This window comes from Molothrus ater, chromosome 12 (assembly GCF_012460135.2).
Source record: "Molothrus ater isolate BHLD 08-10-18 breed brown headed cowbird chromosome 12, BPBGC_Mater_1.1, whole genome shotgun sequence".
Classification (NCBI taxonomy): Eukaryota; Metazoa; Chordata; class Aves; order Passeriformes; family Icteridae; genus Molothrus; species Molothrus ater.
Genome location: NC_050489.2, coordinates 21,204,054 through 21,216,851, shown reverse-complemented (window position 1 = coordinate 21,216,851; position 12,798 = coordinate 21,204,054). Strand labels below are relative to the sequence as shown.

At 42.7% G+C, this 12,798-nt stretch overlaps 2 protein-coding genes across 3 annotated transcripts; one reads left to right on the top strand and one right to left on the bottom strand.

Moving 5' to 3' along the window:
- Positions 1-37: 37 nt before the first annotated feature.
- On the bottom strand, positions 38-9,055 carry KARS1 (lysyl-tRNA synthetase 1). Of its 2 annotated transcripts, none has more exons than XM_036390602.1 (14): positions 8,886-9,055; positions 8,054-8,198; positions 7,682-7,847; positions 7,187-7,280; positions 6,385-6,571; positions 6,005-6,130; positions 5,113-5,232; positions 4,746-4,908; positions 4,478-4,651; positions 3,641-3,726; positions 2,763-2,848; positions 2,321-2,447; positions 514-657; positions 38-224 (listed from the first exon to the last, which is right to left on the bottom strand). In XM_036390602.1, the coding sequence occupies exons 1-14, from the start codon at positions 9,038-9,040 to the stop codon at positions 147-149; spliced, it is 1,851 nt and encodes a 616-aa protein (XP_036246495.1). In that variant the 5' UTR covers positions 9,041-9,055; the 3' UTR covers positions 38-146. The 2 variants fall into 2 exon arrangements, with proteins under 2 accessions (XP_036246495.1, XP_036246496.1); XM_036390603.2 differs by lacking the exon at positions 8,886-9,055 and adding an exon at positions 8,688-8,817.
- Positions 9,004-11,170, top strand: TERF2IP (TERF2 interacting protein). The gene is made up of 3 exons (XM_036390613.2): positions 9,004-9,504; positions 9,613-9,689; positions 10,263-11,170. Exons 1-3 carry the CDS (start codon positions 9,039-9,041, stop codon positions 10,701-10,703), a joined length of 984 nt encoding a protein of 327 aa, XP_036246506.1. The 5' UTR covers positions 9,004-9,038; the 3' UTR covers positions 10,704-11,170.
- Positions 11,171-12,798: the final 1,628 nt, after the last annotated feature.

Genomic DNA, 12,798 nt, shown 5'->3' with positions numbered 1-12,798 from the left:
CGGCTCTCGCGCAAGCGCAGAAAGACTCAGAGACGGGTGCAGAGAAAGCTGCCTTTATTGAAGGTATGCGCCACGCCGAAGTTCAAGCGGAGGTGCCCTCGCCGCGCTCGGGCCTCACGCGGAGGTGCCCGCGGCGGTCTGGAGGCTCACACAGAGGTGCCCTCGCCGGGCTGCGCCTCCTTCTTGCTGTCCTCCGGTTTCATGGCGGGGAAGAGCAGCACCTCCTGCGAACAGCGACAGAGTCAGCGGCCGCAGCGACCGGCATCACCACATCCCGTGCGCAGGTCTCGCGAGAGCTGCCCGAGCGCGGACTCCGCTGCTCAGCCGCGGGCCTCAGCTGAGCAAATGCCCCAAGGGGCTTTGCCCAGGTGGGATTCCACGGCTTCAAACATCTCACACAGCTCCATTGTCCGGCACTGGATCCGTCGAAGAGATGGCCAGCTTTGCCGAATCCCATTCCCTTTTCCCTGACAAAGCCAGCAGTAGGAAGGCACTACCACTGCTTATGCTTACCTTGATGTTATTGGAATCTGTAAGGAACATGGTCAAGCGATCAATTCCCATGCCCCAGCCAGCTGTAGGAGGAAGACCATACTCCAGTGCGGTGCAGAAGTTTTCATCAATAAACATAGCTTCATCATCACCTGCAGCTTTTGCCTAAATGAGGAAATTAATAGTAAAACGTGAGTTGTACAGAGTTAGACACTCCTGCTAACCCCTACCAAAGAGGAGGAATACTGCTATTTGTAGCAGCCATGTAACTGATGAAACCAAAGCGCAATAGAGCTGTGCGAATGAGTAACAGACGACGAAATCTCAGCACAGAGAACTGTGGAGGTCCTTTGTATAGGTGCTCCCAAATTAGTTCTAGACTCCATTCCTTTCTGACATATGTTTTCCTATCTTGGCAAAGGCCCAGGCTCTTTACATCAGTAAAAGCCGTCTTTCAGAGCCATATGGCAGCAGATGAGAGCAGAATGAATTGCCTTCAAAGGCTTATGAGGTTCTTTATTGGTAGCAACTCTCCTTTCAATGTTTGCAGAAACCACAAAGCAGCATAATTAGTGGAATCATCAGTAGCTGCTCCACAAATAGGGCCTGTTTTTTTTCCTCTAAAGTAGAAGACTAAAAAACCCTACACTGAGATGTTAACTAATATACCTGACCCTGACAGCCTCCAAGTGACAAAAGCCATAGTAATAAAAATACAGATTAGCCAACCATTTCAAATTGAGAAAAAAAGCCAAAAATAAGTGTCAAAACAGCAAACATTTTTGCTCACAGGTTCGAGGAAGACTTTGCAAAGACTGTTACAGCAAATTTTTTTCCTTGAAATCCTGAAAATCTACAGCAAACTGTCATCCTTCATCTCAGTCTCCACCTTTACATTAAATTTTGAGGCTAATTTTCATTCAATACATATAATCATATGTCTGCAAAGTCTAGCTATAATCATGAGGGAACTGCAGCAAGCATAAATATAACAGACCAAAAATTAAAGGTACTTGTAATATTATTCATTCTGACTGAACATTTTGAAATTTACTATCAAGTTCGTTAGTTAACATAAATCTATTTTCCTGGCTTTGACAACTGTTTAAACCTCTCAGGCACTGTGAAGCCATTAGAAAGAACATGAAGATCAGGAACTCTGTTTCTGCAGACCACATCATTTGAACTCAGTCATGTGTGGCCAAGCATGCATTCATGGATGTGTATACCAAATTAATAACAAAATGAATTTCAGTCACTCCTTTTGGAGGCTCACAGAGAGAAATCCACTATTATAAATCTGCAAGCCTAATAGTTCCCAATGTGCACCTCTATCCTGTGAATCAACCTAATATATTAGTACTCTGCTCAGGAAATTAAGATATTTCTTAGACAGCATTTAAAGTCTTACAGGACATGAAAATTTATTTAAGAACCTAGAAGTATGATGTTGTACGACTACATAAATACTTAACTAGGGGAAAAAAAAACCCTTTCAACCTGGGAAAGACAAAGAGAACTTTTTGCACATTTGTGTTTTTCCAGATTAGTACTTTAGGTGGAACAAAAGGGAAGAAATTCCAAAACAAAGTTGCACTAAAAAAACCCTCATCAACAGCAGTATTTCACCTTGTTTACCTTAAAGAGCAAGATTCCTATAAAAGGAATGGCATTTTAATGCCAGACTTTTACTTGAGTGACGAACACTCACTCAAACTAGTAACAATTCTTTTCAGCAGTAGGTACGAATGACAGATTTGGGACAGACATAGGAAATACGCTTTGCTTACATGCCTGTATTACATTCACTATCAGCAAGACACCATACCTTGGCCTGATCCTCAAAAAGCTGACGCTGTCGGAAAGGATCATTAAGTTCTGTGTATGCATTGCACACTTCCTTCTTCATTACAAAGAGCTCAAAGCGTTCTGTTAGTCCCGGAAGAGAGCGATGCCTATGTGAAGTAGACAAAACAGACATACCTTAAAATAATCTTACTTACAGAAGCAAACAGCACATACATTACTTAGGGGCATTGCTCACACTTAACACTAACAGCTGTCAAAATTTCAAAGTACTAAGCATTGACACACCTCTTCCCTGGATGATGGGTTTCACAGCTCAGGAACCAATATCTATCTTGGTTTGTGTTAGAATTCCTAAACTAGTACGCAACACCAAAATCTGTTTTCACATATCCAACTTTTTTTTTTTTAATTAATTAAGTAGAAGATTTGAGCTACACACTGACCATGTGTCATACTCTTACCATTTGGCAAGTGGACTCATGACCTGTGGGTGATCACAGATGAATGTAGGGTTGATACAAGTGACTTCCAGGAATTCACCAACTAACTGGGAAAACAAAAACAAAACAATGTAGGGTTGATACAAGTGACTTCCAGGAATTCACCAACTAACTGGGAAAACAAAAACAAAACAATGTAGGGTTGATACAAGTGACTTCCAGGAATTCACCAACTAACTGGGAAAACAAAAGTGAAACAATTATGCAGTGTACAATTATGTACGTTCCTAGCACTGCCTTCACCAAGCACCCTAATTTCCTCTCTTTTGCTACTGAAGAAGGTATCAAAAATCTGAAACGTTTCCAAAGTATTTCTGGTTATGGTAATGTCTTCATCAACAGAGAGTGCATCCTAGTCATGAAAGGTAAGGAAAAATGACACAGCCAAAACTGCATAATAATTCAATTCGCACATTACAGCAAGGGCCAATAGGAAAAGCATCAAAAGAACAGCTATCAGACAATATTTGGGTACAAAGAAATACAGCTGATAGAACGACATTGTACTCCTACCCTTTTGGTCAGCTACATACAGATGCACACATCTCACAGATAAAACTGACCTACAATAAAGCAAATCTGTTTTAAACACAAGCAACCAGTTATCCAACTAAAATCCCCTAATGCTCAAGTTAAGCAGACATAAGTAAACTACACTTTGGTGTAGACGACATGAAAGAGGATTTTGACACTGCAAGTTTTCTCACTGTAATATAACAACAGCTGAAGTGCACTGCAGCATGCTTTTCCTGGTGCAGCTAAACCTTTTCTTCTAAGAGACTTCTGTTGACACAGAGAGATCCTCAAAGACATTAGGATTATAAAAATAGCACTCTTACTTTGTCAAGAAGCCTGGCTGTTGTCCTGGGAGGTGGACACTCAACATTTCTCTCCACACAAAGGTTATCAAAGAACCTGCGAGTTTCTGAATTTGCAGATGAAAATTAGAACAGCCATCCCAACAACCATTTTTTGTTCTTACTAAATCCTTCAACATTTCTTAGAGTCACTTGTAAAATCCCAATAGTAGACATCATGGAAAACATGAGCTTAAATGTTAATCTACAGAAATGGTGTTTGGTTTTAATTGTTTACAGTAAAATAGTAGTTATTTTATACTTCAGAAATTTGACAACAGTTAAGCACACACCACATAACTGCTGGACATTATTATTTGGGGGCTGGGGGGGGGGAGAGAGGAGGGAACCGGGGGGGGAAAAACAATCACTATAAATTATATGAACTTGTTTCCTTATGTCTCTCGATTCCAGGAATAAAATAGCACATAATTACATTTTTAAGAAGGTCCCAAATAATCATACACCCAAGCTACAATTACAGGCATGGAAACTCAACTGCACATGAGATAAGAAATAAGAAGCAAAAAGCTGGATCTCTTCAACAAATCAAGAACTCCATACATCAAGCTTCTTGAGTATATCCTTTCACATATATTCAACAAGGAAGAGCCAAAAGAGTCAGATCCTGCCAAAGATGGCAAGGAATGAACGCTTCTTTCTGGACTCACGTAAACCAACAAAACCAGAGGAAAGACATCCCATGTGTTAGTACTACTGCAAAAAAAGCAGCTAACAGACTGCAGCCTGAGAGCTGGCAACCTTTTGCCTGCTTTCTGTTAACGAAGAACTACAGGACATTCATACTCAGCATCTAACCTTCAGTTTCAAAACACTCAGTTGATGGAAACTTCACTCCCAGGACCTTTTCCAGATCATACACCATGCTAATTCGCCGGAAGGGAGGAGTAAAATCTATCTCATAGGCCTGTCCATCTTGACCATCTGGGTGGTAAGTGATCTTGTAAGTCCCAGTAATATGTTTCACCATCCCTACAAAATGAATGTGAGGTTTAGAAAAGGAGTATGCTACATAACATCTGATTCTTCCAGAGATTCTTACTCTTTTTTAAATTGCATACATCACCTGAAAGCAACTTCTCTGTAATTTCCATTAAGTCATGGTAGTCCGCGTAAGCCATATAAAATTCACAAGTTGTGAACTCAGGGTTGTGAGTCAAATCAATTCCTTCATTCCGGAACTGACGCCCAATTTCATATACTCTGTCCAGACCACCAACCACCAACATCTAGACAAAATGAAAATCTAGTATATACACTTTCTCAAAAGAACCTAAGAGAACCCAAACACATGCAACTGCAACACAACCTTACGAAACTCATTCATGAGACAAATCCACCTTTCTTCAAAAATAATCTCCATTTTAGCTACATTTGCTTTTTTAATACAGTTTGAAAAATATAGGCTTAGCCATGAGAGGCTTGCATTTTACCTTATGGTAAAGTTCTGGAGCAATTCTCATATATAAATTCATATCCAGTTCATTGTGGTATGTGATAAATGGCTTTGCCACAGCTCCGCCTGGAATTACATTCATCATAGGAGTTTCTACCTGTAACAACAAAAAAAAATTCCCCTGTTTTCATGAAATCTGTTTCCAAACCAGAAATGCATAGATCAAACAAACAAAAAAACCCAAACCAGCTAGTTTTGATGAAAAATCTGTATTTCACTTACAGGTCAGCATTTCAGTGTATGAAAACAATTCTAAACTAAAGTCCACTGGACAAAACTGCACTTTTTTCATCCAGTCAGTAATAACAAATTCATCTGTTGCTCTGAAGAGTCACTCATATTTACTACAAATGTGAACCTGCTGGCTTCATGTTATCAAAGCCAGGAACAGCGCTGTGGCATTATCACAAAACTCTCTCTCTACACTACAGAAAATTGAACTCAAGAAGGCCAAGTGCAATTTCCTGCACCTAGGTCAACACAATCCAATTCTGCCTACAGGACATAGAACTGGCTTCAGCTCTATGTCCTGTAGGCAGGACAACATTTCAAAGATGCAAAACAACATTTCAAAGATGTTGTTTTCACCCTAATTTACTGAAATATGGAAAGGACAGTAGTAGTTTGGAGTATTACCTTCAAAAAAGGTTCCCAAGCCCTAACCTCACCAACTGATAAATAATCTTAACTTTACAAAGAGAGGAAAGGAATTGCTCCCATTACATTAAGCTGATAAAATACACCATGCTGAGGCAATTATTGTCAGTTCTGTAAGTGCTACGTATATGAGCCTGAATATAAAACATCCTTGAAGCTAAAAAACTGTAAACACATTCAGTATGCAGAGAGAAAAAACACTGATGCCTTACCTCAAGAAAGCCCAACTCATCTAGAAAGCTACGAAGGTAAGTGATGATCTTTGCACGGGTTATAAATTTCTGCCTCACATAATCATTAAGAATTAAATCCAAGTATCTCTGACGATATCTGGTTTCCTGAAAAGAACACCTATCTTTAGAACAAGCTAGATAAAATGTCACGCCAAAGGAAAAAAATACCAAAACAAAACTAATATTCCTTTGTTGACTGATAATATCAGCAGGTCACAAACATCATCCATTCAGATCTATCTGTGGCATTCTTGCCCATGGCAGGGATGTTAAATTAAATGATCCCAAAGGTCCCTTCCAACCCAAACCATTCCATGATCTGTCAAATTGCTTCCAAGACTGACAGGTATGACAAATACCTTATCTTTGAGGCCAAAATGAAGATGAGGCAACATATGCAGGCATGGAGACAAGAGAGTGATTTCATAAGGAATAATACTCAGTTCCCCTTTCCTTGTTTTCCCAGGATTCCCCTCTACACCAATAATGTCCCCACGACGCAGCTTGCTGTTAACACGGAAATATTCTTCCTCGGATTTGTAGAGGCTGCAATTGTAAGCACGTTTATTTAAAATTCAATACTCAAAACTGTCCCCAGGTGTCTCACAAGACAAAATCCATTTAAAAATATATACATATATAAGTTATTTTACCCAGAAGTCAACCACAACATCTAAAGCAAAACATTACTTGGCTGCCTAAGCCAAACCACAGATGAAATCACAGAATCACAGAAATTCTAGGTTGGAAGAGACCTTTAAGATCATCGAGTCCAACCCATGTTCTAATACCTCAACTAGATCATGGCACCAAGTGCCACATCCAGTCTTTTTTTAAACTCTTCGAGGGATGGTGACTCCACGACCTCCCTGGGTAGATGATTCCAGTATTTGACTACTCTTTCTGTAAAATACTTCCTCCTTATTTCTAGCTTGCATCTCCCTTGGCGCAGCTTGAGACTGTGTCCTCTTGTTCTGTCTGTTGTTGCCCGGAGAAAGAGACCGACCCCCAGCTCACCACAGCTACCCTTCAGGAAGTTGAAGAGGGTGATAAGGTCACCCCTGAGTCTCCTTCTCCAGGCTAAAATAGAATATTTTATCTCAAAATACATACATCTAGACCCAGAATGCTAAACTGAATGCTGGGAATACCTCTACTTACCTGGAATTTGCCATGACCTGCAGCTTGACTCCTTCACCACGAAGATCATAGAAAATCAGTTTCCCTCCAGAAGCACGCTTTGCGTGGATTCGACCTAAATATCAAAAGTATGCTAGACATCAGGAAGAGAGTCCCTACCAGAAAGGGTACAGGAGCAAAAGCCACAGTACTATCACTTAGAATCAGCAGCTCTGAACTATTTAACTGATTTGTGATTTAAGTGAAAGAGAAGCAGTTAAGTCTCAAAATCAAATCTAGTGGAAATAAGACTGTAAAAACTTTGGATCCCAGAACCCATGTTACATACAACCTGATCTTATAGTTGCAAGGGATGTTGCATAGATCCACTCAGTCTGAAGGGTATGTCCTGAATAGTTTAACACTGCTACAAGGCTTCACAACTGAGTAAGAGATCAGCAAAATTCAAAAAAGACCAACCCATCAATAAAAGCAGCTAAAACTTTATATTTTTCTGTATCCCAGGTAAACTTTTACCTGCCACTCTCACGGTAATGTTTGTCAGGTGATCTCCTGGCTGCAGGTGACTGTACTTGTCTATAAAATCTGAGAGAGATATGTCAACATGGAACTTGTGGGGATAGGGATCTTCACTGGAGCCCTTAAGCTGTTGGACTGCATGGCTACGGATCTTGTAGTATTGCTGTCACCAGAAACAAACAAAATCAAATTATTTTATTAGAATCTGAAAATATGTTACAGGCTGTGAATTTAAATGTAGCTGCCCTAATGTAGAAACATACATCTCTTCCCTTTTAACCTTTTAATTACCCATGAATAAAAAAGTCAAATGCAAGTCAATAAGACCGATTCACAGAACATCTAATAAGCATGGGACCAGATGCTCACATTTGGATCCAAGCTCTCCTCATCAGTACCAACATTATCCTCAGAAGTCAAGGAAGGCTTATTTGAATGCTTTTCACTTTGCTCTTTCTGCTTTGCTTCTTTTTCAGCTATTTTTCTCTCAGCCTTTAAACGTCTCTTCAGCTCACTACAAAAGAGAAGGAAACCGGATGCAGCAAGTACTCTAATACTTCTACAGGAAAATGATTGGCAGGATTCTGCCAAAACCCAATTGTACAAATAAACCCACCACTTCTCTTACTTTTTCCAATAGTCAAAAGAATTCTTTAACACGTTAAAATATTTTCTACTTTGAACTCCTTCAGTTAATCCCCTACGATACAAACACTCACAGAAAGTGAAAGCGAAATTAAACATAGTTTAGACAGACCTTGACGACGCGTGCCTACGTGCTCAAGGACTTGAAGCACTCCATTTTGTCCATAAGAGCCTATCAGCCCCAGGCAGCGTGTAAGTGAGAGAAGGCAAACTCCCCCCTAAGTAACGTAGGGTTCCCGAAGACCCTTCGCGGTCTAGCCTACTCCCCCATGCCCTCAGGCTCCCGTCGCGCTCCTGACCCCACCTTCCACGACTCCATAAGGAAAGAAGCGGGCCAAGCCAGACGCAAAGCACCGACCTGCTTTGGTCATGAAGCGCCTGCTGCCTTCGGAGCGCGGGCGCGGCCCTCCAGACCCAGCTGCGGAGCCGCACAGCGCCGGAGCTCAGCATAGCGCTCCGACGGGCGCCTTGACGGAGACAACGCGCCGGATCAGCTGGACACACTTCACTTTCACCTCCCCGGCCCGGCCCCACCTGATCACCCGCCCACCCTCACTTTTTGCTGAGGTGCGACTCAGTCTCCTCCACGTCGCACTCGCGCGCCGCCGCCGCCGCCGCCATCATCGCCCCGCAGCTGCCGCCGCCTCCGCCCTTCCGCCCTTGCACGCCTGCGCAGGCGGTGACGGCGGCGGGCGGAGCTGGGGCGGCCATGGCGGGCGGCCAGGCCGGAGCAGCGCGATCCCGATCGCTGTTCTTGTGGGATGACGGGCATCCTATGCGGTTCTACCTGCGGCCCGGCCTGGCCAAGCTGCGCCTGGCGCCCCTAGTGCTGGCGGGCGGCGGGCGCCTGTGTCGGGTGCAGGAGCCAGGGGCCGTGCTCCTGGCGCAGCCCGGCGAGGTGGCTCCCGACGGGGCCGTCTCAACCGAGTACGTGGCGGAGTGCGTGAAGCGCAACCAGCGGCTGCCGCTGGAGCCGTTCCTACTGACAGCCCGCGGCCGCCTGGCCTTCACGGAGGCGGAGGATGCGGCGCTGCTCCAGGCGGTGCGCGGCCAGGGCATGGTGCGGGTGAGCGGCCGTGCGCTGTGGATAGAGCTGGAGCGGAGCGGCCTGACGCGGCACAGCTGGCAGGCCATGCGGGACCGCTACCTGCGGCACCTGCTGCCGCGGCTCTGGGGTGAGCGGGGGCCACAGCGGCGGGGCAGGGTTGCGAGGGGGCGTGGTGGCGGCGGCGACCGGCGTGGGTCGCTGTGGCCTGGCAGACGATCCGCGCCTGTTTCCGCAGAGCCCCCGCAGACGGAGGATCCCACGCAGATCAGGGGTCTGTTCGCGGCAGCTAATCGGGAGTTCGAAAGCACGGAGGTGAGCGACCGGGGCCAGCCTGGGGAGCAGCAGCCTCTACTGCGCGCAGTGCTCGGGGCAGGCCTTCCCCGGTGTCACAGATGGCACAACAGAAACTCATGATTAACACGTGAAATGAGTTTGCGCCGCGATATCCCTTCTGCTCTGGCTGAACTGTGAGCTGTCATCTATGTGGTTTGCGATAAATGGCGCCTGGCTGGTGCATTTTTTCTTCCCTGTGCAAGTTAGCATGTGGAGGTTTACGTGATGGGGGTTGTCACATTAAAAACTGTACTAGCAAATGAAAGTCATCCTTTCACCTCAGGCAAAAAACGTTCCTGCCGTTGCATCAACACTTACTTTTGCCTTTTATGCTTAGTTTGCTCAAATTCTCTCTTATGGTTTATGGATTTCTGTGATCATGTGCAGCCTCATTAACACAAACGGCTTCAGTCACTAACTTTTACTATACTTACTAATTTCTGAGGTTTTAATACACTGTAGAGTCAGAGTAAAAGGTGCTTGATTGCAGTGGTAAAAGATTTGCCAGAAAATACCATCTCTAATTGGTGATTCCACTTCTCTTACTGTTAGTCAGAAAGTGACTCTTCAGATGTTGCAGAACTTTCCACACAAGATGGAGTGAGAAGGTCCCCAGGAGAAACAGCATCTGAGCTGAAAACTGGGCCAGAGGACTCTGCATTCCCTGACATTCAGTTACAAAGGCAAGAAAGACCACAAAGCACTTGTTCTTCTTCCAATGTGGTGGGACAGGTAATAAAAACTATGGAGCACTTCATGGAGAAGTTTGCTGTGGACCTGCACACTGTTACACAGGCCTTTCTGAAAAACAGTGGTGACGTGGAAGCTACTTCATACTTTCTGCAGACAGGGCAGCGCTTGGATGGGTACCCTGTATGGAGCAGAGAGGATGATTTAGAATTGCAAAAGGATGATGAACAGGTCAGAAATAAATTGATAGCCAAATTTGGAGCTGAAAATGTAGCAAAGCGGATAATGTTTAGAGAGAGTTAACAAGAGGACCTTACTGATCCAGAACAGTTGCATAAGTGTAATAGTCATTTCAGAAACACAGTGGAAAATTTGATCGAGTTCTGAAGTTTCAGAAATGCTTTAATTTTTTTGTATTAAAAGGCCTGTTTTGCATCTCTGCAGATCTAAGATGCAGCTGCTTTAATCAAAGGAATGCTTGTACCAAGCCGTATATTCTACTTGGGAAACATACACCAGCTCTCAGGGCTATGAGTAATAGTTGAAGTAGGAAATTAAAGTTAAGAGGGAATTATCAGAGGTTATGTATCTATCACCTAAGCTGCATTTGAGAGAGAACACTATTACTAGGATAAAGTCATAATCTGAAAAACTCAGTACTTTTAGCCTGAAATTGTGCTCTGGTTACTTATTTTAATAGTATTTGAAGTGAGTCCTAAAAATCTGGAATTCACTCTTTTGGTGAAATAAAATGGGCTGGCAAAGGCGAAGTTTGGTTTGTCCCTTTTTTAACCTCTCTAAAGAGTTAACATTTTAGGTTTTTAGCATATTGCACTGTGGCACTCGGAAAATTAAAGTGGATTGTGAAATAGCTGATGTTAAGCCAAATTAAAATTATAATTAATAATTATATTGAACATAAAAAACAATATAATGAGACTGCTGTTTCAGGAAACCACTGCAACACCTACTGATTACTCAAAGAGTTAACCAGTGTTACCAAATAAATGCTAAAACAGCACTACACAGTGTTTCACTGGATTGAAAAAGTGAGAATTATTTGGCATAGTCATGCTATTCAGACTTTGAATAGTTATTTGAGATTCGTGTGGAAGCCAGACAAGCACTTAATGAGGGAATGCAAGACAACATAGCTAATGAAGTAATTTTTTTTTTTACATTAGATACATTACCAGCTTGGTTTGAAATTCAAGTTTTGCTGATGACCAGGTTCATGAACAGGAGACCCGTCACCTCTTGTAGCTGAACACTGCCATTCTAGCTTGGACTGCTTACACACGTCAGCAGCACCATAGCGTTGCAATGGTCTTGTTAAACAAAACTGCTCTAGAATACAATGTGAGAGGTAGAATGAATTAAATAGTTGCAATGGTCAGATTTATTCTATCTTTTTATAATTCTAAGTAGCACTTATTTTAAGAGTGAGTTTGTCTTGTTGGAGCAATTAATCTTAGGTGCAGTGCGAACTTCTGAGTTCACATACAGTGTTTTTGCATTTGGAGAGCCTTATGGACATATTGTCTAACACTGAGAATCTTTCCACGTGTGTTTGTGCACTCAGTAGGAGTAGGAACTGAGACACAAAGACCACAGTTTACTCAAGGCTGCCCTCTTTCTTCTGTTACAAACTCCTGAAAGGCACTGCTTGTTCAGAGATGCTCTTTCTTGTGCATGCACGTAGGTCTAGGTCTCTTTTACCCGGTTAAAACCTGGAGGACCCAGAGATGACACCATATTGTATGGTTCTACTTCCAGTTCTCTCTGTTCCCATGATAAAAATCCTTGTTTTCTGTGCTTTGTCTTACCTACGACACAGTTATGCTCCTTTCAACATGCTGGAACAGTTTGGTTTTCCGTATTCCTATCAGGTTCCTCTACTATCACAGAAGGTCAGGAAAGTTCTTTTTGTGGCTCAAAGAAGTTTCTTTCTATTATTGCCTGGAGCAGCAATATTTGTATACCTGGAAACGTGAGCAAAGTGGCAAAGCGCATACAAGAACTTTGAGTTAAAGAGAATTCTACAGCCAGAAATTCTGGGTCTACAAACTATTAGCTGGAATTTGGGTATTACCTATTTGCTTCCTTTTAGAGTTAGCCAGCATTTATCAAAATAAATTAATTTCTATGCTTTCATAACTAGAGTTACCAATAAAAAACTGATTGTATGCACTAGTTTGAAGAGCAACAGAGTCAGCTTTTAAATGTCCTTTTGACTGGAGACTTCGCCATCTTACATTTCATTGGTATAAAAACAGAGTTTACTCTTTTAAACTTATACAATGTAAACTTAATGTTTGTTTTTAAACAGACTTCTGTGATCTTTATTGCATATGCCAAAGGACTTCGTCATAGTTTTACATGTCACCATCAGCATCTT